The sequence below is a fragment of the Vespa velutina genome, chromosome 8 (genome assembly GCF_912470025.1).
Source record: "Vespa velutina chromosome 8, iVesVel2.1, whole genome shotgun sequence".
Taxonomy (NCBI): Eukaryota; Metazoa; Arthropoda; class Insecta; order Hymenoptera; family Vespidae; genus Vespa; species Vespa velutina.
The window spans coordinates 4,366,364-4,391,745 of record NC_062195.1 but is presented as its reverse complement, the minus strand read 5'-3'; the positions used below and the strand labels follow the sequence as shown (position 1 = coordinate 4,391,745).

General features: G+C 36.6%; 1 protein-coding gene across 1 annotated transcript in view; it reads right to left on the bottom strand.

The window, feature by feature from the left end:
• LOC124951238 (nephrin-like) overlaps positions 1-25,382 on the bottom strand; it is a 282,614-nt gene that overhangs the window by 149,777 nt on the left and 107,455 nt on the right. Inside the window, exon 2 of the mRNA XM_047499301.1 lies at positions 24,003-24,132. Coding sequence (XP_047355257.1) covers positions 24,003-24,132 — 130 coding nt within the window. The remainder of the gene's footprint in view (positions 1-24,002; positions 24,133-25,382) is intronic.

Here is a 25,382-nt window from a genome sequence, read left to right as displayed (position 1 = left end):
TAAATTGACGACTGCGTCGAGTGGTAATTAATCAAGTAATTAAACGTCGAATCAAGCGGTAGAGATCGCGCTCCGATGCAATTTCCCTGCAACGGTTCTGTTCTTCCCATTAATTAACGACATTTGTATTTAATAGAATTCTCACTCTCGCTCTCTCCCTCCGCCTCCGATTCCGAGGAAAAACGGTTATTCGAGTCGACTTGAATCTCGTTAAGTAGTAATATCAATCATAAGAAAGACGATGCTGTGGTAAGCACATTTTATTATTAAATTCGTGTCAAATGGTCAAACTGAAGATTCCATTATTAGCAAAGATTACATTAAAAGGTGCGAGAAGACAAGTTGAAAATGGACAGTGAAAGAAAAGAAGATTCTTGTGGGAATGGGAAACGTTTGCCAGTTCCATGCGGCTCTTTTAGCTTTTATCGCTTTAACCCCGCTTGCCGCACCTCTTCGATCGTTTCCAATATCCATCGATGGCTCCGTTTCTCGTCTCTGAACTTTCCTCTTTCCTTTTCCTTTTCCTTTACTATTCGCTTTCCCAGATCAATTTCTCGGTGTTGCTAAGAAGACGATAAAAACATATTATTTCGTTTCTTAGTCAAAATGTTATGTCATTTTTTGGAAAAAAAGAAAAACGAATTATTGTTTTATATCTTTGTTAATTTCTCCTTTTTTTCTTTTTCTTTTTTCTTTTTTTTTTTTTTTTTTTCTTTCTTTACAATAGAAACATTCAATTTTTCTTTCCATTATTCACTCATTTTAAGTCGTACGTTTTGTCTTTCAACGCATTTAATAAATTAATATTTCGCTTAATCGTCGTTTCAACGTATTCATGTTCTAACGAATAATCAGAATTTCCTTGGAATTCGACCAAAATTCGAGGAATAGCATAGTGGAACGTTTCACCTGAAGAGATAGAATAAGAAAGAGAGGAAGAAAGAAAGAGAGAGAGAGAGAGAGAGAGAGAGAAAGAGAAATAGAAAGGGAAAATATAGACACACCATTCGAAATTTATAGCGAGAAGTTCTATAATGAAAATTGAGGGATCGACAAAGACAATCGGCGAACGATGTGAAAGGAGAAAGATCGTCCGGTCATTCATGGACTTTATAAATCTCTCGCATTTTTGAAGCTGATTTTAGTTATAGATATATACTTTGGTTGAGCAATGCATATTTATCAGTCTTCGTCGCATCAAAAGAACGTCACTTTCGTACCAGACGATATTATCGATTAAACGTCACAAACCATCCTGAGATTTCATCTTGGATGTTACGTATATTGAACCAGTTTTTTCTCAGAGCCTTCCTTGAGAATACTTTCAAACAAGGAAAAAAGAAAAGAAATATTTTTTAATATTTATAAGATGATTGTCCAGTGTGGTACAAAATAAACTTTTCAAATGTCATTGGGTCGTGCCATGAAGAAGGTCATTTATAGAACGGAGCTTGTTGCTTCTTATTGGAGGGCTATTGATAATCCATCCGTAAACGCGATCAGTATTTTTAAATCACCCTTAACATGCTAGATTAACGAAGGTTATCGCTTGGAGATTTTGTATTATTTATTCTTTAAGAACCATAAAAAGAATATACGTAAAACGTTTTTCAGTTTTTACCGTTCTATGAATTTTTGTATTTAAATATATCCTATTATCGTATATATCGAACATGGTGTAGCAATATAACAAATTATATGAATATAATTTATTTGAATGAAGTAATTCAATTATAGGTAACTATATCTTCGTACCTTTGTCATTGTATTTGGATGAATGTAAATGGAAAAAAGAGAAGTGGAAGAGAGAGAGAGAGAGAGAGAGAGAGAGAGAGAGGGGGATGGTTAGTCGGAAACGTGAAACAACTAAGAGTGACGAGAGGGGAAGGATAGAAAATGGGTAAATGGTACGTCGACGTAACACGATTGCACGGGGCGGCCTAGAGATGGATGCGACGAGGCAAATTTCGCGAAGCAGAGAGGACGGTTAAGTACCCGGCGTGTACGCAAAACCGAATTGAATTAGGAACTTCCCGCGAGCACATGCTCGAATTTGCATAAACGCCACGAACTTGCCTCGGGAACAAGGCTGAGTCCGACTAGGTATGCGTTTCATGTACGTATATATTGTTACGCGCGTATGTGTATTTGTCGATTAAACCCGTCGAAATGACCCACAGAGGGTCAGATCCAGAGAAAGCTAAAGAGTGGGAGAGAGAGAGAGAGAGAGAGAGAGAGAGAGAGAGAGAGAGAGAGAGGGAGGGAGGTGGAGAGAAGTCGACCTTTATCGTACTTAATCGTGTCGATTCATTGAAGTCATAAATATAATTTCAAATACTTGTGAATTCTTGTCCGAACGAAAGGGGTCGAACGTGCTCGTGATCGTTGAGATATTTCCATTACTCGTAATAATCCATATCACGTAAGATACATTAAGTAATTTTTACCGATCAAAGATGAAGATTTTTGAAAAGTTATTGAAGAACTTTAAATTTATCAGTATTCACGACTAAAAGGAGTCATTCGTATTTTTAAGTCGTACTTTTTCTTTTTTTTTGACATGAATAAACTTCAAAATCATTGAAGAACCTTATTATAGTTATTATATAAATTGTAAATAGTTTTGAATTATTTTGTAAGGATGTAGGACGAATTTTGTAGGGTGCATTCACGAATACGCAAACACATAAAACTATAATGAGGATATATGTATAGAACGAGGTAGGTCTATAGAAAATTTTAAGAATTATTCAGTGCTTTCAGAAGTAGTTAGTAGCGAAAGTAAACATTCCATTTTCAAATTATTTATGCAATTGAAACGAACAGATAGATGGAACAAAAAGGAAATATGTGATTGTTCGACAACGATCAATGCTACCATGAGAAAAAAGTTGAAATATCCTTTTTCATCCTATAATGTTTTTAGTCTCAATATTATGGAATTGATATCTGTAATAATGTTGCATTTTACGCCTTTGTTCTGAGAGAATTTTCATCCTCGAAATATAATTCCTTTACATTAAAAGAACTTGTAATCTAATACATTCTAATACATAAAGACTTAATAATAGAACATTTGTTTAGCATATAATAAGAGAAATGAGTATATTAGGAATAGATATTCGATTACAATAAACAAATTTCTATTGTTTTTATCTTTTATATCGCTGACGTGAGTTTAATGGACCAAGTCTCGAGATACTTGTTCCGAAGCATTCAGTCGAATCGATGTCGAATTATCGTCGAAGCGTAGTGGTTGTCGTCATCGGGAAAGAAAAAACGGGGCGCAAAAAACGGGTATATATTATTTGAAGCATCAGTGGATGGTCGTTTCAGGAGCGACAGTTACGAATGGGAGATCGGTAAAGTTCCTAGCTCGTAGGACTCGCTATTGGTCACCGTCGAACGCACGACGTCGCTCTCGTTTTTTTTTTCTTCCCTTCATTCGCGCCTTCCTACTACTTTGGAAGGGTGGAGATTCGCGAGAGAAGGGCGATGCGTCGAAAACGGTTAGATCGCTATCAACGCGTACGCTCGTCCGTCATACCGCTCGTTCGCTTTTTCACTCGCTTCAACCATTTCCGTTCCTTTTTCTACGGGCGCAGCTGCAGAGCTCTTTTCTGAAGAGTAGCGGACGACAAGCCATTCGACAGCATCTATATGATACTTTTATATTGGAATCTATACGGGTCTCATAAATCTATCGACGATGGCTGCTTTTCAGCTCTAGGATCGAACGAACCAACGAGAACGACTGAGATCCGGAAGTAAATCCAACGAGGGAAAAGAGGAGCGCACGCGTACGAAAATCATATCCTCCTGACGTTCGGCCATTGTCCTTCACTTGAATTTTTCTATTTTCCCATAGGGGATCGAGAGTCGTGCGAAGAACGAGCGATCCCCTCTAGTTTTTACATACTCCGTAGGTACGTACGAACGGACAGTCCGTTCGGGCGACCCGTTCGATCGACTAATGGGATTACAGGCTTACGCCGCGGAACAAACGACTTTTTAAATCGGTCAACGATCGATGCACTCTAACTCTCCCTCTTCGATGGATGTTTAGAGTTCGTCGCTCTTTTGAGGATTAGCTTAGTCACGAACGAGCGCTGGTGCGATTCTTCTTCCTTTCCAATTTGTATTGAGACTCAGAGATATATAAAGGAGATTTGTCCGTTTTTCTTTCTTTCTGTTTTGCCTTATTATTATTATTATTATTATTATTATTATTATTATTATTTTCGATAGTATATTTCCTCTTACTTTTATTACGTACTTTTTTTAGTATCGCTCATGAAAATTTATGCGTTACGCGTTCTCACTCACTTCGTTGTTTCGACGCGCAAAATCTATTTGTTAGCTATAAACTTTGGAAAATATTTCCAAGGATATTGAGGTAAGTTACGAAGTAAGGTTGTCTCGCGAAACAAAGGGAGTCTTGATAGAAGGAAGAAACGCGTCACCTTCGTGATACTACCTATAGACGCAAGATACTGATTCATATTTCTACGCATGCACGCGCACTACTTTGAATTCCGCGTGAACTCTGAGCGTAACGTTTATAAGAAACGTAAAGAATAGTACCGTAGCTTGGAAAATAGAAATATCAAATTACATTAACATTTGTTTTCTAGAACATATATGACAATTGAAACGCGGACGATATTCAAGGAATAGCAATGAAAGTTAGGACGATATAGTGTATCCACAGAAGATAAGCCGGAAGGAAAACGTCTGACTATATTTCGAAATGTTTGAAATTTGACGACAGCGATGGAAAAAAATTAGAAGTGAAAAACATTTGCGCGCGAAATAATACAACTGCAAATTACATGAAATTCACTTTTTCGCGTAGATTCATTCTATCTCTTTCTCTCTCTCTCTCTCTCTCTCTCTTTTTCTTTTTTATTTTCCTCTCGTAATTGTGTATTCGCAGGAACAACATCCTTAATTCGATTCAATGAAATTAACTTTCGCAGTCGTCGACGGCAAGAGGTGCCGAGTGGAAAATCCACGAAACGTCTTTTTTTTTTTTATCGTTTTTCCTTGACAATCTTCTTTTACTATATTTTTCTTTTCTCCTCATTTCTTTCCCATAAAAATTCGTAGACCTGAAAATCAGAGCGTTTGTTCCATCTTATATCCCGTAAATTATACTCGTTACTTGTTTGATAATAATTTCCATTGGCGCTGAGCTCTCCGACGTTGGTTTCACGACGTTGGAAACGACTAGCGAAAGACACGGTAGAAATTGTAGAGGAATAGAAGGAAGGAGAAAAGGGCTGTGCAATCTCGACCCTCTCGCAGCTCGAATACTTCTCTCGAGGACGATCTTGAGGACATCGTCGAGAAAAAAAAAAAAAAAGAAAAAGAAAAAGAAGAAATAGGGAACCCGGGAAAGGGAAAGAAAGGTTGGTATAAGAGAAACGGAAGAAAGAAGCAAAAGAAGAGGAAAAAGTAGTAGTAGAAGAAGAAGAAGAAGAAGAAGAAGAAGAAGAAGAAGAAGAAGAAGAAAGGAAAAAGAAGAAGAAGAAGAAGAAGAAAGGAAAAAAAGGCAAGGAGGGTAAAGCTCGAAGACGCTCTCGAGGTTTTCCCTTCCAAAGCGGTACGACGATTTCCGGATGATTATTCTCTTGGTGGGTCGGTTTTTCGCGGAGGGTACCTATTACGAGGCGGCCGGGTGAAACGCTTGAAAAGAGGCCTGCCTCGATGAGGTTAAGATCAAAGAAAGTGCCTTCGAGGTCGCTCTTGTGAAGGGTTCACGACTGTCGGCTGGCCCGACCGCCGTCGGGACCGAATGAGGAGAATGAGGACCGAGGGGACGATGCGTCTTGAATAGAACTTCGTTTTTGTCGTTGCTACTGCTGCCACCTCTGCCACCGCAAGCCCATTCTCCGCATAGCTTTCGTCTAAACACGCTCATCGGAGGGGCCGATCCGTTTAGATTCTGTCCAATGGTTCGTCCTAATGAGATAATGCACAATGAAACGTTTCAAACGACGAGCCAGATATTTCTTTTTCTTTTCCCTCGTTCTCCTTTTCGTCTTGGCGCGTTGCAACGTCCAAAGAAAAGGGTGAAATCTCTCCCTAACAGCCTTAGATAGTCCACTCGAAACTTTTCTTCCAATTTGTTCGAACGAAAAAGAGTGACGCCACTAATTGGACTAACGAAGTTACAACTCGAACAGGTGAAGAAGTGTAAAGAATATGAATCTTTCGAGATAGATGCGATTATGTGAGCGTTAGCTTCTCAGATTGGTCTCAACGATCGGATGGTCCCAAAGGGAGAAAGAGAAAGGGAAAGAGAGAGAGAGAGAGAGAAAGAAATTTTATTTCTTTGCTCGAATAAATAAAGCGTTAAGCGAACCAAAAGGAGTTTTCTTTCTTTTCTCCTCAATTTCTCGGTACAGCAAACTGAGGATAAAACGTTTTTCATGGTCTCGTTTCTCGAGAAAACGCCCTTTACAGTGCGCATTGCATAATAACCGATACCTTCCGTACGATCGGTCATTCTCCACCTTTCAAAAATGCTCCTCTTGTTGGAGTGGTATTCGTTCGATCTTTCGGTTCTTTCGATATTACGAGAAAAATTTCACGGTTAATTCAATTCCACGTCGGTAGCTCGATAGCATGTGATCGCGCGGGTATCAAAAAGAAAATGATTGTCGATCGAGAAACGTTTCCAATTGAACGTCCAGCAAAGTCGTTTTCATGACGACGAAGAATTGAAAGAGAGCAGAAAGGGAAGTGAGCCAGGAAGAACATCGCATTGTAAGGTTCAAGAATATGGATGAAAATGAATAAGGAAACCAAGTGGATGCATACTGGATTGAAATCTTTTCAACTTCTCTCGTTTTTGAAAACAAAAACATGAAGAGTTAAAATAGCCGAGAAAAGGATGAAAAACGATATGGGAAATGAAGGATTAAGAATAGACACATAAATAATTCCTTATTTTCCTTGATACAATTTACGACGATAGATTGCACGACGGATAAGGGACATGAAATAAGATTTTTTTTTTTTTTTTTTTTTGGAAAATTTGGAGGGTTACATTCTCGTAACCGAGATCGTACTTTTATCTGTGCTTCAAAATAGCTTACGAAGTAGCGCGACATCGTTCGGCGATAAACGAATCTCTTCGACGATATTATACACAAAAATTCCCTCTTAAGTTTTATTTCCAAAAGTGTTCCGTCTCGTCGTTATCGCGTGATCGAAATAAAAAAAAGGAAAAATCAAAAAAAAAAAAGAAAAGAAATAATAATAAAAAGAAAAGAAAAAGAATGGCATCGCGATTGGGGGGTAAGAAATTTTTCATAAAAGTTTGTAAGGCTAGTCAAGGATATCTTTTCACCTTATTTTACGATGAATGGAACAGATGAAAAAGTCGCATACACGATTTAATATTGTTAAAGGAAAAAAGTATCTTTCGTTATTTTTTAGTAACTATGTAACACTCGATAAAGATCGTGGGTAAAGGAAAAAAAAAAAAAAAAAAAAAAAAAAAGAAAGATGATATAAAGTCTAACTCAAAAGAAGTAAAACGAGTCCGCGACGTTTCGCGATGCTGGGCTATCGAAAAGTTGGCCGTTATAAAATGTAAAATACCGTCTTGAAGTAAACCGTTAAATTTTATCTTCGCGAATAATCGTCTTCTTGGCGTTCTTTGCGAGCAACGACGAATGATGGGCTTCGTAAACTTTGCAGACGCTCGATATAAGCCATCACGTTGCAATCCATGGAGATTTAGTTTATGGAACGAAAAGGTGTAAGCAAGGAGCTCAAAAAAAAAAAAAAGAAAAAAGAAAAAAGAAAAAAAAAAGGGAAAAATAAAGAGCGACGGATAGCCGATATGGATTATCAAAGAGTAAAAATCTTTGTTGGACTTTAATCGCTGTGACCGGTGCTTGGAATATCTTGTAATAAAACTGTACGGTGGAACTCAGGAGAGGGAGCGGGGGGGGCGAAGGAGGTATGAGTTAGTAAGATGGCTTTTGAAAGAAATTCTATGAAAGTGGTAGGTGAACAAGATCAACGAGGATTAAGAGAGTCAAAAACAATTACGAACAATCCGATAGTAGAGGATATCGCAGATATGAGAATTTTTTGCCATTTAGACAATTATCGAGTTTTATAGGAAAGCTTCTGTTATTATTATCATTTTTTCTATGTTATTATTTCTAGGTTAATTCAATTTCGACTATCTTATTTTTCCTCACAGATCTTCGCATATTCAATAAACATGAAAATCTCTATCTTATTTTCTCCGAATTGTATTGCAAATACTTTGATGTATTGAAATTATTTGATGTTGCTAAACGAAATTATTTTTTAATGACAATACACCTCTTATGTTAGTACAAACTTATATATAATTTATTTGTTTTTTTTCTTTTTTTTTTTTTTTTTTTTTTTTTTTTTTTTCAAATTCTTACAATCTGTCATAAGATAATACATATTTTTATATTTATTTTTGACGACAATTTTGATTAAAATTTTTGTTGCGAGATGAATGAATGAATGATTGTAAGGAAAAAACTAAAAGCAAATATACGAGAAATAAACATAAAAAGGTAATATAGTAAAACTATAAACTTTTGTTTTCTACGTTTCCAACTTTTTTAAGTTCTATCAATCATGTAATAGTTTTAATTCAATTGGATGATATCAAAATGTTGAACTTTTATAAATACTTTTGAAAGAATCACGTTGTCGAGAAACTTGTAATACTATATTATACAGAATATATACATATGTACATTTATTATTTAATGTTCTCCTTCATTTCAGATCTATTTCGTTAAGTAACCTACATTTATAAGTCTGAATGTTCTCTTGTTAGATTCAATGAAGTTATATCCAAGACGTACACACGGTTCCCTTGGAAAAATCTTGGAATGGAAAGGTCTCGCGTATTAAGCACTCAGCGCTTCTCTCCTTATTCATTTGTTCCAAGACGCTTATCGTGAGCACGCGAGAGCCATATTTCTTCCTCACGCACCAAAAGCAAGTCTTTCTACGTTATAGAAACGTTCCTCGTGTTCATTTAATTTCGTTCACATAGAATCGTTTATTTTTCGAGCCGATCTTCTTTTTCTATTGACTTTTTTCGTCGTGCAGACCAATAGAAAATGTAACCAAAATGAAATGGCTTTCTATTCGCACCTGCATCGCACATTCTGTTCGGACCTATAACTCCTCGCTCGTGTGCGATTCATTCGATTCCCTGAATACGTAATTGTCCATTCTTCCTGTACTATCTATTCCTCCTCCTACCGTTCTCCTTTCATCTTCCATTACGTGGTTACTTCTTGTAGTAACACTATCGATATTACATCATAAATTCTCCAAATGTCTACTTAAGGGAGTAACAAACTATAACGCAAGTGATATCTTTTATGAATTTTTGAACGCATTAACAGACTCGATTAAGAAGTTTTGAAAGTTTTCAAACGGTAATATCTACATTGAACGAAAGTAACGTAAGTGGTTGCGATGATGGAGGAAAAGTTGAAGGGAAAGGGAGAAAGATCGAAAAGTCGAAAGGTAGAATCGATTAATCGGCTAATGGTACGAGATGTATGTTTAATAGAAAACTTTAGTAAATCGAGATCATTTGGTAGAACGACTTAAATACAATTTCTTTGTAACGATCAAAGTATCGTAAATGTAGTAAAGGTCGAAAAAAGAATCGAATGAAAGCGGTGATCGAAATGGCGATCGAAATCGAGTAAGCGTCGATGGTGAGTGCTTTTTGACAAAGGACTGCTCGTATCGTAGCATTAGAAGCCATTCTCGGAACGACGACAGTGTTGAAGGAGAGCGTGTATCGAATTTACCAGGGTGCTTCGTAAATATCGAGTTACGAGCGTAAAGATCGAGGATTCCAATAGGAATCATTCGTTATTAGTACCAGAAGTCAATACGTTCGTTGGTGGTCACTAACGAAAGATCACGAAGGTGCTTCGAGATGAAATTAACTCCGAGAAGGATCGCTCAACTTGTGTTTGTTCAAGCACGAAAATTTCCAGTAGCGAGCAACTATAAATTTACTTTGCTACCATAAACTTCAAGAGCGTTCTATACTTGATATAAGGCACATATTATATGAGTACACACATATATATAAGTACTACCATTTAGAGATCATCATAGTTTGTAGTTCTCCATGATGGAGTTTCATATGCAATGGATTTTAAGACTTTTCTTTTTTGTCATTTGCGAACCATGCACTTTAACGTTTCGCTTTACTGATTTACGAACCGTCGTTGAACATGTTTTCCCTCGTTTCATCGGTATCGGCTATATTCTGACGATCAAAAATAAAAATACAGTTTTCATCGACAGGAAATAAAAAGTTAACCGTCGATTCGTGGCTTTACAGGATTGCTTTTCTCGAGCACGTATTCAGTTGAAATAACGTATATCGTATAAATCGATAACACAATTACAAAGCGTATCGACTCAAAACTTGACTTTTTTGTTATAGATATCTACAGATATATACAGATATCTAATCTAAAATTTGGTAAAACTTTCAAATATCAAATTATAAGAATAAGTACGGATCCCATTGGGAATTGGTCATTTTTTTATTGTCCATTGTATCTATATGATATTTTTATTGCAATTTATGTTGCTTTTATCCTGAAAATACATGGAAAATTGTATAACTTGCTGTCAGATAAAGCGATAGGAAGGTAAGTTCTTATTTATTTCCGCAAGTTGAATCGATCGATTCCGGATTCTTATCTTCCACGCAAGGTAAACGAGAGTCGAAGGGTTTGCATCGGCTTCCATCGTATCTTACTTTCTCCGTAGAGTTCCTAGAAGCCGTATCTACGAAAGCAGTTTTCCAAGCATCGTAATCGTTTACAGACCGTGAGAGAAACTACGTATTCCTCTTTAAATTTCCGAGTGAATCCAATCCGATGCGTAATGCTAGACGTGTAGCACTTTTAACCGCTTTCCTAAAACCTCCCTCTCTTCTTCTGATTCCGATAAAACTTTTCCACGGCTGTTGCTCGCTGTTTGTAACTCTTGTATCGTCGACATGTCGAAAAGGGGAGAGAAACGAGAGGGTTGAAAGAGGGCACAGAAGGAAGAAATAGAAGAAGGGTGAGAGAGAGAGAGAGAGAGAGAGAGAGAGAGGGAGAGAGGGAGAGAGGGAGAGAGGGAGAGAGGGAGAGTGAGATTACCGAAGTTCACTTTTCTGGAGAAAATAAAGACTACTCGCATGGGAATCGTTCGTTATTAGTTAGCCAGCAATAAGTTTCCTCTTATTGCGGTGCAAACAATGCGTTCATTGCTTCTCGTAGCTTTGTATTAAAAGAAGACTGTTAGCTGGTCTGGATAAAATAGTGAAAGAAAGTTAGAAGGGAAAGAGAAAAAGAGAGAGAAAGATGGAGGAAGATGGAGAAAGAGTGAGTGTTGGGACTATCCCAGGACATTTCAAAGTGCTTCAAGCGAGTAATATAGAGGTACTATTTTTAAAGTTAACTATTACCAAGCAACGCAATTTAAATGGAGATAGACGAGGAGACATTTACAGAGGTGGACTTGGCCCTTTTTAGATATATCGGCACTGTCAGTGGCATAAAATATTTCTTGTTTATTTTCGAATAACGCATCCCACGTGAATCTTCATCGGAGAAATCGGCCGCGTGGCGGAACATCCTCCCTCGAATACTTTTTTCCTATCTGTCATGTTAGGCCACGTTTCCCGAGCTTTTTTAGGAACGTACTTTCGACGTATGTATGAGAGGTAAAGGGAAAAGCGATTTCCCCTCGTAATGGTATTTCCACCTGTCAACGGTTTAATATCGAAATTTCAAACGTCCTCTAGGCGCGTGGTAGAATTATTATTCGTTGCCGCATGGTATCGAAAATTCGAATTTTCACCGTACAAACGAATCATCGATCGTTCGTCATTAATTTCAATAATCACCTTCGCTATACAATTGCGATATATCATTATCGTAGATATTATTATTAATTTAATATCGTATGAAGTACTCCGAAAATATAGATTATATTTGTACTTGTAATACATATATTTGTGGGGAAAAAGCAGTGTTCAAGCGCAAATGTAAATTGTAAATCACTTTGAACAAGCGTAACACAATGTTGGAAAGACGCGGATTTGAAATGCTGGATCGCCCGTAATATTAAAATTCACAATAGAGAACCAGGGTGGCTAATTAACGGGAGTAAGCCGCGCGAATAAATTATTTCTCTTGATGTTCAATGTACAGAAGAGTTCGCGTACATATATGGACAGGGCCGAGTACACTGCATGAAAGTGCATAACCAAGAATGGAGGCGTAGGCGCACGCGCACGCTCTTGCACAAACGCGACACCAGTTTGTTCGTGACGTACGATACGTCGTTTCCATACGATTTGACGTAGCGGAAGGACGAGTAAGAGATTCACAATCAGGACAATCTCCGCGTGTCGCAGCGTCAACCGGGACACAGAGCGTACGACCGCACTACTGTCAACCTGCGTAATTAATCCACGTTTCAGCGGTGGAGGTAGGTCCGGCAGGAGCCTAAGATTTACCGCAGTCCAATTTTACACCTGTCCATCAGTGGTAGCCTCAACGATACCTTCGTGCAATGAAACTTGCATGCTTAATAATTATCAAAGCAACGAGAACGAGTTGGTGAGTGGGAGAAAACAGATTAACCGTTTAGGCTGACGACCTACTTTCTTTCCCCTACTATGAAATTGATCGTTAAGACGTTGAATAAAAAAGACATATTTTAATAGTACTTAAATGATACGATATTGATTGGTAATTTTTATCAGCTCTGTTCTCATATAAATTTGATAGATATAAAAGGGAGAAAAATTTTTATATCTTCAACTATTTTTAAATACTTCTTTTTTATATATATATATATATATATATAAAAGAGGAAATCATATCCCTTAGAATAACATGAGATAAAAATAATTTATGAAGGATTTGAAATCGGCACGAAAATTTTCGGATAAAGAAATTTCAAATAAAAGCAGAGCTAAATTCTAAGAGAAAAGCAGGATCGCGGGAGGGTTATAAAGAATGTCCGAGATTCTCGCAACTCACCGCAACACTTACTACGCGAGTGGTAGTAAACCTCGGTCGCGAAGTCTCGCGGATATATTTTTCACTTGCGCCTTACTGTTTTACACGCGTGACTAATGCCGAGCGTAACGTAGGGTCATAATGAAAAACGTCATTTATATATCTTGGCGATATACGTTTATATCCTAGATGTTACATCTTACTTGAAGCTGGAATTTTATGTGTAACGTAGGCGGATACGTAGGCGACCGTAGAGTTAACGACTCGCGCCTTCCACTTCTAACGAGCGTGCTCCGTGTAACGAGGGTTACGCAGGTGTTACAGCGAACGATAAAGAGTCTTACATCGTACCCTCGCTGTGACTCCAACTACCGAAAGTATGACCTTTCGAGAGCTTTTTTCGAGCATCGTACAAGATTTAATACGACGTTTACCACGCTTTTAATGAATTCACACGGAAGTCAATGCGGTACAAGATTATACTCTTTCTATTTCGCGATAGTTCCTTATAGATGGTTACTTTAACGATCATAACGTTATTTCTAATGATGGAAAGGTTAGAAAATAAAATGAATCAAAGATAAATTAATTAAAAAATAATTTAATTCTTCGATTAAATCTATTATCCTTATAAAAATATCTGCAACGAGTTTTGGCTGTTCGTCCTTATTTTGTTGAATCCAATATTTTTGATCGCGCCAAACGGCAGTTCGCTTCGTTATTATGTCGCGAACGGAAATGTTCATAGAATTCATAGTTGGATTTAGAGCCACATTGGTACTATGGCATAACTTTGGATTGGTTTTAACGATGCGACCGACTACACGAAAAGCACTGTTCCGCGAGCACGTTATAAATCACATCGGTATATTCCCTGCAATTCTACGGTCGCCGTTCTTAATCTCTTTCATTTTCATTTTGAGCTGTCGACAAAGATCTTTAGATCTTACAAGTTTCGTGTTGGCTTGGTCGAGCTTATAAATACGTTTGTTATTTTTCTACAAAGAATTAGTTTTGTCGATAGGGATGCTTAGTGTATAGTAACTTCAATGATATAAAATGTACGGGGTATAAGAAAATTAGCTAATAATAAAACGTTCCCTGTACTGTGGAAATACCTCTAGAATTACGAATAATAAACCACCCATTTGTCTTACGTAATAATACTATTCCTTCTTTAGGAATCCTTTCGTAGCCATTTTGTCATTTATATTGACCAATAAAGTTATGGTTATTATTACTTTGGGCGTATCTGAACGATATTACAAAAATGATAGTAGAGGATGGATTTTATAAATGGTTAAACGATTGTATATTCGCGATGGTACAAGTCCATAAATTATCGGATACTAATGTAAATACATGGTTTAATATCTATTTATAATCGTATCTTCTTGTATACTATATTCTTCCTATACGATATCCGACTGTTTGACGTCGAACATTTCGTTACTATCATGACCTGTATTTCATGATACGGTAAAAATCGTCGCGAGAAGTGTAACCATCCGTTATAAGCAAGCTTCTGCCAGGTTCCGATACTGCATCATCGATCAGAGAGTAGCATCGTGAAATATTTACATATCTGCTAGTACGCGTGAAAAATTTAAATTTGAAGTAACATAATCGATCGCTCGGCCGCTGGTGTCCCGAATTTTACGCTCGATCGAGTTCGCTTTAGAATTTTCATACATTTTCGTTTGGAACTTTTTTTTTTATTTTATCGTACCATCATCTGCCGAAACTCGATATCTGATCCGATACACGGCAGCTGTTTTTATTACTGTAACTGTAGCACCTGATGTTATCGCACTCAATCCGCAACTATTGACGCGATGGTACCGTCGCAATAAAATCATCGAAAAATAATGTTGAGAAAAACAAGGGATGTTTAGTGCGACATATCGATTTTATAGTAATGCATCTTAATCTTACATGAATTTGTCAATCAACGAATCGTTATTAAATTAATCTCAATGTATATTAGCAGAAAGAATATGTCCTATTTTTTTAAACATTCCTATGTACAAAAAAGAGACAAGAATTATTGAATATAAATGAGAAATATTTAATTAGATTTAAAATAGAAAAGAATATTATAAAAGTTATGACGATCATATTAAATATAATATGATCCGCAGTTACGTTGAAATAACGAATCTTTATATATCCATAGATTCCGTGAACCCGTTTCCACATGAAATTGTTCATAGCAATTGCCATTATTATTAGAATAAAGTAGCATGAGAACGTATTCGATTATGATTTTACAATGACTCAAACGTTACGTATCCCTTGTGTCTATTTAACACGAAAAGAGTTAAAGTAGAAAGTGGATGTATCGCGTCGGATGCTCGTTTAGCTTGTTTCGGTCTACTATGTGTATTAGAGCGTTCTCCTCATAATTATTTACGGAGTTTGAAAAGGAGTCGAACGACGACGGGACCGAAGAGACAGAGTTTCCGTGGTACTTCGTTGACGGTAACGTACTTGTATATATGCGTGACCAGAGTAGACGCAAACATCCGATAGTGAGCTATGTACAACGAAGAGTAGAACGATGAGTACAACGTTGGCAGTTGGAACACAACTACGAAAGGAGGTCGGTTAAGAGAGAGTGAGAAAGAGAAAGAGAGAGAGAGAGAGAGAGAGAGAGAGAGAGAGAGAGGAAGCGAGATGACGGTGGTCGAAGCAAATATTGCGAACGCAACGCACAAAGGTCCTTTTGCGAAATGGAAGAGCCGCGTGGCGGATAGAGTTGGACGTTCATGAAATGCATCGAGGCGGTTACCTTGTGCTTGAGTAGTCGAGCCTGTGGGCCGAATTACGATATCGAGCCGGGAATATATCGTTGCTCCAATAGTACCGCTTTCTACCTACCTATGCACTTTTAAACCAAAGCTATATGACTGACTATGCCATGAAGTTATAGCGAACAACTTCGACTACAAAGCTTTAAAGTAATACTCGAAAATCTCTGAAGCAATGGAAAAATAAACTGTGCCACTCTAGATCAATAAAAATCTCTCTCATTTCTTTTATTCGCTTTGCGAGTCAGCGTAACTTAGTTATTATCCGCTCTTTCTCTTTTTCTTTCTATCCTCCCTCTCTCTCTCTCTCTCTCTCTCTCTGTCTCTCTGTCTCTCTGATTCTTTCTGTAACACTAAACCGTATGATAAACGATAAGAAGTGTAGGAAAGGATCGTCGAGAGAAGTTAGCGGCAAAGAGTATCTTTTTTCTTTTTTTTTTTTTTTTTTTTTTTTTTTTTATAGTTTCCTTTATAGAGTAACCATCGCAGAATTGCAAACTCGAGTTAAAAGTCGAAAGGGAAAAGTTGAGGTCAGGCGGTGGATCGAAGGAACCTCGAAAGCTTTCGTGCCCAAAGCATAGAAAAGTTCGGCAGAGTGGTGGTCGAAGGTATCATGGGCATTATGTGATCCGAATCTCGGGTATTATTCTATAATCTATTCGAGCGGATGATAGTGTTGGCGATGGCGGTTAGGGGCGGTTGCACGCGGAGCCGTAGCCTCGTTCGGTTTGTGCACGCTATCATCCATGAATAAGCGCCCTTGCTACGTTTCTCTCCTATCTCCACTCTCTTTGCCCTCTCACTTTCTCTCTCTCTCTCTCTCTCTCTCGCTCTCTCTTTCTATCTCTCTTACCCTTTTCCGAACACGTTCTCACTTGCGCGCCTGTACGATCGCAAACGCACACACTGTTTGACCCGGGGGATAGGTATGTCGGTGCACCCTCACCTGTTATACACGCTCAAGCACGCGTTGTTACTCCACCTCCTTTCCTCGTTATCGTTCCTCCTTGATTATGGTTGCACATACCAGCGATGGTGAGAGGGCGAAGTCTCTTCGTTGTTAATGCTTATTTACCGTGTAATGCAAAGGGTATCGTATATGCGAGAGCAAAGGAGCTATGGCTATGAACGTTGAAGGATATCTAAAGGGACAGAAAGAGAAAGAGAGAGAGAGAGGGAAAGAGTCGATACTAAGCAAAGAGCTCTGAGGGACGGAGGAAGATAGAAATGGAACAGAGCGAAACTACGTTACTGTGATTTATGAGGATTGTAATGAAGACGAGAGAGTGAAATACCTACGTTTCACTACCTGAAACGCATTCGCAGATACTTATTCACTATACCTTTTGGGCTTTTCTTACTCTTTATCTTTCTTTTTCTTTTTCCTCATCTTCTCCCTTAACGAGTGCTATCTACGATTCTAATGATCACGACGATGCGCATACATTAATTTTACTAAAGGGAAATGATTAATGATCAGTACGTCGACGATGCCAAGAGAGTTCTCGCGTAACGATGCTGGATTTAATATTCCTGCGAATTCATAATATTAACCGATGAAACATTGATTACCAATTTCATTATTATTGTAATTTTTTTTTTTTTCGATTCTAATCTTTATCTATAAAACGTAGAAAGGAATTATAAGAATCCATCTAAAAGTAATAAATCATTTATAAAACAGATTATTCATCCGCAGATAAAACCTTTGAGTACACAAATCCTACAACGAATTCATTTTTGAAGAACTGTATAACATATTGTACGTTAATACGTTCGTGTGATAATCTATACGTTATTCATGTATTTTGATCGGGAGTATCAGAGTAGAGAAGTTCCTAGGGCTTCCTAAAGCACCCAACCGGAATAAACAAAGTCTCAGTTCGTTCGTTTTCGTTCTCTTTTTAAAGAATTCGTTCGTACAAGTTTCCCTTTCTGCTTTATATCGCAAATGCCAGTACGTGGGAAGGGATAACGATAGAGACCGTGAATCGAGAATAAAATCGTCGTTGGATAAGCGAGAAAAAAAAAAAAAGAAAGAGAGAAGCCGTAGAATCTTGTGACCTGTGACCCCGAGGACACGAGCAAGGGGCACGACCCCTGGCCAGTTTCGACCCCACTGTAATCCAGGAACGAATCCCTAAGATACCCACTGCTTCTGGTTTCACTGAAAACACACGGCGCTAGTCGTGCGCGATCCCGACCTATCACGTTTCAAGACTCTTATTACGTATCTATTTACGTACTACATATACACGGTCGGTATTACCACGAATCAAGACGACTTTTTGCGATCATTTTTATACGTTTCTTTTTTTTTTTTTTTTATTTGTTTTTTTTTTATTTTTTTTTTTTATTTATTTTTTTACTTTTTTTTGAACAACCAATATTTTAACTTATACTAATAAAAAAGGAAACGTATTTGTGGCAATATTTATTTTTAAGGTCTTCTTCTCTTCTCTCTTTTTTTTTTTTTTTTTTTTTTTTTTTTTCAGTATACCTTTTTCAACTTTTATTTTTGTTTCGTATTATCGTTGGCACATCTATCGAACATTTTTTTGCTTGGAAAAAGTAATCATTTTTCGACGTCCTCGACTGTAATCACTCACATGGAATACGAAAACTCCTCTAGAATATGAATTCGAAAGGACGTAATGTCCAATCGTCGGAATGATTTATCGTGAATGCAATAAGAGAAATATCTGCTTCTAGAAAGAACCGTAGGATTCCTGGACCGTAGAGGGCATTTATCAAATATTACGCGATAGCAGGCGATCCTAGTGTTATGTTTTATGATTTACTTTAAACGGACCATTAGCAGTACAAATAACGAGCTTTACATTTTTCGACATAGAAATAGGCACGACGGTAGAACATGAGTTTAGTAGGATTAATCATAGCTCACGAGCATGTTACGTCCAAGTCAAAGATGCTTTATTTACCTGCCCGAGGCAGGTGTTATCGATATCCTTTACATGGCAAGCTATACCCTCCAGCAGGTAAATATAATTTTGTCGACTGTTAACTGATGGTGTCTTGCTTCCATATACTGCTTTATATCATTATAATTATTGTTGGTATATATATATATATATATATATATATATATATATTTCTAAAGGAAAATAAATTTGTTTTTAATATATAAAATGTTATATATGTTTTCATATAATTCTTTAGCGTCGAATCTTTTCGATAAATTATTCTTTAAATATATAGAATGTATTTTTTTCATGAATAACAATAGCTTTTTTATATGAAATGATATAAGTAATATAAAAGAAGATGCATTGAAACTGACATATCTGAATAGATCGGTTTACATCAAGTAGAAAAATATTGTTTTATATAATGCAAATATATTATTACGATAATAAAGATAAGAGATTAATAAAAAAAAAAAGAAAAAAAAAAAGAAAAGATAGCGTTCCATGGAACAAAACCAAAATCTATTTCAACGAGACAAATATTGACAGCAATAATAGGAGTAAAGTTAACAAAGATTGATTCAGGATACTTGTAAAGGGTGTAAATATTTATTCGTTAATTTGTCGATGGTGTGAGATCATTTTAGTAACGATGAAATTAAAAAAAAAAGTTGTGAATTACATTCATTTAAATCGTGAACAAATGTGTTAAAGGCGACAAAGGTTGGCGGCCACGTAAATGTTCGATAATCGTTGTAGAAAGCGAACCTATACACGTATATAGAATCGTGTATGTAGAGGAGATAGAAGTGTAGCTTCGACGAGAGTACGCAACGTTTGCAGATAGCTACGATGGTGGTGAACGTATTGGTTTACAGGTTGCCGCTCGTGGTCTATGATAGAGGCATAGTTGGCATACCGAGCCTTCCTCGCATGGTATGTTATAATTAGAGCTCCTACGCACGCACGCAACATTGATATGTCCACGACGAGAATCGAAATACTTCCTTAATGAGATGAAACCGATAAACAAAGGGTTAAGTGCTTGGCCGATCTATGAAACACGATGCTCAATCATACTCCCAATTATGTTGAAACCAATACGAAATATTCGATCGAAATCGATTGCAAAAGTACTCTTTGCATCAGAGCAGTCACGATACGAATTGATTTTTCTTTCTATGATTTTTCATTTTTCTGTTTTTTTTTTTTTTTTTTTTTCTTTTATATATATATATATATATATATATATATATATATATATATATATATATATATATATTGATCATTTCTCTCATTTGCGTATATGTATTCTAAAGTTACACGCGTGAAATACAAACGCCATGCGTTCTTCTATTCATGAAGTAATTCCTATGCAAGATCTTTTGCCCGAACGTAAGAGAAGTTTTATTTAAAACTATAGTTAACTTGAAATTCCCAAAGTATCGTTTTATATTTTCCATTTCACTTTTTTCTTTCTTCTCTCTTTCCGTTTCATTGATGCTATCGAATCGATAGAGACTTCGTGGAATGCTCGCTTCGTGCCGCGAGCACACATATGTATATATACGTATATAGAAACGTGTACTGAGATCGTAACGAGAACGATTTATAGTTAGTTGCATCTCGAAACACGGCAGCAGTTGATATCGTTAAAACGAGAGAACATTTCTATTTTGGCAACAATATGCAGCTGTTCCAGATTAAAACGTATTTCATCGGTAGATTCTATGAACGTGCAACGTTTTACTGGCTGTCTCACCCACCATCTCTCTCGATATTAAATTGATTCGATACACGCTAAGACTGTAAATCGCAGAGAGCTAAACGCAATACACTTTGACGATCGTCCCGCGTTTTCCGGAGTTCGGACATAACGGCAAATTATTTGGTGAAATGTTAAAAAGTCATATCGCATTGAAAGTAACAAGGGCTTCGTGTTGCTTCAGCGGTTGCGGTGTTCTTTCTAACGTGCTATGAAGTTGCGGTTTCACGTCGGTTTGCGGTGAATTTGCTATGGCTGAATTCGGTATGCATCTTGTCAATGGGAAATTCTTCGAAGAACGAAATTCGCTTTTTAGTCCTTGTTTTTTGTTTCTTTGTTTTTTTTTATCTTTCTTTCTCCTCCTCCCCTTCTTTTTCTTGTCCTTATATTTTCCTTTTATTTTTCAACAGTAGGACACCCGATGTTTTTTCTTTTTTATATTCCCGTAGCATAGCTGAGTTATTTATCTTTCCCAATGGGACTTACAACACAGGACTTTTCCTTCTCTCTCTCTCTCTCTCTCTCTCTCTCTCTCTCTCTCTCTCTCTCTCTTTCTCTCTCTCTGTCTCTCTCTATTTCCAACCGCCATTATCTTCGCGTCCATTGAACGGAGAATTTTCGTTTTTATCTACATGCTGTAGAGACGTCCTAACCATGGGAGAACGTTCAATCCTGACGTATTATCGAATCGTAGGAAATTTATTCCATAATTATCCATAATTCTCGAGCAGATGTTTTTGTTCAAGGCGTCATAGAAAGTAATAGATGGATGGATTACGAGAAACAGCTGTGTCCAACTTGGTCATTTGGCTCTAGAATTAATCCTTTATTTTCCTCTTAGAGAAATAAATCATTAATAATTGAGATCAGGAGGTGGGAATTTATATAGATGATAAAAATGCATCGTGCGTTAAATTTTATGAATCGTTGTAAAAACTTATGCATTTATGGGTTAAACAATCGATGTATATATATATATCATTTAATAACAATGATATAATGCATTTGTAATTCTTTTTTTCTGGGATCTAACATTATGATACAAATATTGAAAAGATTGCATTGATTAACGATAGAAGAATGATTTAGATCTCAAAGAAATGAAAAATATGTAAACGGTTGTTCACATTTAATTAAAATAGACAGGCGAGCGAAATAATTAGTCGGAGTGTTAATTAATTGCTTCTTTTGAGAGAAACGATTACCAAATGAGCGAAAAAGCAAAAAAGCGGTCAATACTTTGCTTGATTCTCTGACGTTGCAATTCTGACGTCTACAATGACACCGATGCTGACGCCGCCTATAAAGGACGAGAAGGAAACAACGGAGAATATCGGGATGGCTATCAATTATCCGTCGATGAAGCTACCTGCAAGAATCTCGGAAACATCAAACTCGTCTCCCTCGTATTCTCCTTCGCTTATCACCGATTGAAATTTATTGACATGCTGTAATTACATGCCATGTTGACTGATTGTTCGCTATTGCGATTTTCATTCTCAATTATCAAGCTCTTTTTCTTATTTTCTTTTTATTTCTTCTTCTTTAACACTCAAATCTCTCTCTCTCTCTCTCCCTCTCTGTAATACTCTTTAGCATTTGATTTTTTGTTATTTTTTGTCTTTTGTAGAAATTGCAATATTGATTTAATAAAATTTTGATTTTCATACTTTAATTAATGATCATTTCGTGGCAACAATTTTTTCTTTTGTAACATTGAAATTTTTGTCAAAAAGTATTGAAAAAGAGCGATGAACAACATCGGAATTTACTCTTTATTCCAAGCAAAATCTACGTTTTCTCTTTTCTATTTTTATTCAACTGTCCATTTCTATTACAACTTCCGATTTTATAAATTATAAAAAACGGAAAATTATACAAGCAATAAATTTGGACAATTTTTTGCAACGCATCAACGATAAAAATATTTCGGGCTATGTGCTTTCATTTAAAAAATCGTTACGTCCAATTATAGCGCTACCATTTTTCTCTCGTTGATGCTCGAAAAATTAAAATCTGATGATTTATAAACTACATGATAAAATTAAATTTTTTATATCCTTTATATCCTTTTTCGTAGAAAATGAAAATGATTTCAATACATATTATAAATATGCATATTTATAATTTAGATAAAATATCTTTTAAATATAGTGAAAATGTTCAAGATTAACTCACGATCTTTTTAGAGGGGAAATGTGGAAAAAAGTATAGAATATTCCTAGTAATGTCAAACAAAAATATATTAATATAACAGAGAAAGTAATTAAAAAGCAACTCGATTGGTCTATTGGCTCCATTTGCTTCGACGACTTCGAATACACATAAAATATTTTCACAGAAGTCGATATATTTATTGGTAAGTAGCATGGATGACTATTTAACGCAATGGTCGCTGTATTTCTTTGATGTATTTTTTTTTTGTTTTTTCCATTGGTCTATTTAATACCAAATATAAATGAAAATTCACAGTGGTTTTTTATGCAGGAAAAAAAATGAAAAGAATTATAATGGTGAGAGGGAAAGAAAATGCATTTACTTGCATATATACGTTTACGTATATATACGAATAAAGTATAACGAGTATGTAATTAATTATTTCATTATCAGAAAATGATGATGGAATGTATGGATATAATTTTGAAATAATTCATAAACGATTACTTGCCAAAGCATAAAATATTTGTTACATTTCATAATAGATATTTATTGACGTAATTAATAAATTCTAAATGCTTAATCGGATGATATAGATAATAAGAATATCAAAATTTGAATTGAATTTAGAAGGACAAGAAAGAGAAAACGATAAAAAAAAAAAAAAGAATTATTTTATAAACGTAAAAGCGTAATGTCCTTTGGAATGCAAGAAGGAATTTCAGTCGAAAGCATTAAAAGCAATGTAGGGATGTACGGTGACGTACGTTTAATAACGGCACGATGGCACCATATACTCTCCTATCATGATGCACTAGTGATGTAACACGCTTTAGAAAATCTTGGGCAAGGCACAGGAGAAGAGGGTAGTTTATTGCATATTAGTCGGAGAACCGTAGATTCCTGAAGCACTCGACATTTTTCGCAGTCACCATGAGAGCAGAAAAGCTTCACGAATGAGTTTGTTGGAAATTGTCGACCTTCGGTAAAATTTTCACTTTGGCTTGTCGACTAACCCTATTATATGCAGATTTCTTCGTGCGGAAATAAATAGGACGGATGTAGAAATCAATTGACGATATATTATAAAATAATTAAAGATTACAAACGAAATAGAAGAGTTTTTGATTTTATTCAATTCGGACGGAACATCCGATTCATTTGAGAACTTTCTATCCTCGATAGAAAAAAGATATTTTCCTTTAAAATCGTTCGAATTTAATTTGTTTTATTTTATAGATATATACAATAGCATAATTGGAATACTTACGTATAGAGTGGCACACCAGCTTCGTCTTTAAACCAGAAAACCATGTGTAAGGTGTCCTCTCCCGGAGGAGTAATATCGCATGGTAATTCCGCTGGTTTTCCTTCCACAACACTGATGTTGACCAATGGAACTGTAAAAACAAATATTTTGTTTACGGGATATAACGATAGAATGTATAAATAAGTTATGGTAGATGTTTAGGTAGAAGTCGAAAATATGGGCATATTTTAAACCTAAGCGAGCCATAAAAGACTTAACAATATATGTATAACGTTAGTCGAGGCAATCGTAAGTAAGGATATATATAGTGAGAAAGAAAAAGGAAGGAAGGGAGAGAGAAAGGATGAAAGGAGGAATAGATAGAAGGAGGAAGCGTAAGCTCGGGAGTCAATTTCCTGAATTCGGTAGTCTGCGAAGCTTATACAAGAGTAACCCGGATTTCCTGCGGACGCTTGCTGTGCGTCCTTCGATTTCAGAAATCCAGGCATTCCGATGCGTCTGCAATTCAATGAGGATCGCCACGGCGGATATGTAAAACGCAAACCGCTCGGGTTACGATAGGATTAAGAGGAGCAGCTTATGAAATTTCATTTCCACAAGAGAATCGAAAGAAGAGAGGAAGAAGAGGAAGAGAAGGAGGATTACCATGAAACCGTTTGAAACGCAAGGATGTTACCGTAAAACCATGCAGCGTTGGACCGGGCGCAGTGCGACGTAGATCGCGAAGGAGACGCCTGTAGTAGAGAAAGTAGAGGTTGTGGAGGAGGAAAAAGAGGTACAGCTCGGTATGGTCAAGAGGCAAGCGGAAACCTCGAGGGTCAGATAGTACGAGAAGGCCAATTCCTTCGTAAATTCCGGTAGGCTATTCCCGAGAAACGAGTTTCCATTCGATTTGGTCGACTGCCTTCGTTTTCCTTCCTTGGTGGATGGACGAAACAAGCAGCAAAGATACGGACATCCGAGCAATGTTGTCCATCCGAGTACTTCGGACTTTTTCTTGTCGATCGATTTAAAAGAATGAGCCGGTGTCCACCTGATCGAAATCGATTTGTTACATAGCCCAATTCTCTTTTCCCTTGGCCAACGAGAAAACGACAATGTAGATAAAAATGTCCAAGTAATAGACCAACATATACTGCAAAGCGAAAAAGTTATAATCCATTGTTTCTTCCTTTCATTCTTAGATATTAACTTTTGAGATACAATCAACGATTATCCCCAAGATGATCGTCAAACGCGAAGATTTACAAATTCAGCCAATTTAGGGCAAATATGTATACAACAATGAGTTTACTTATTTATATTCAACAGATAGGTTGGCCAAGAGGGAAGCCGCGATAGGGCCATATATTAGCCACGAATAGCATGCGAACGTGTAGT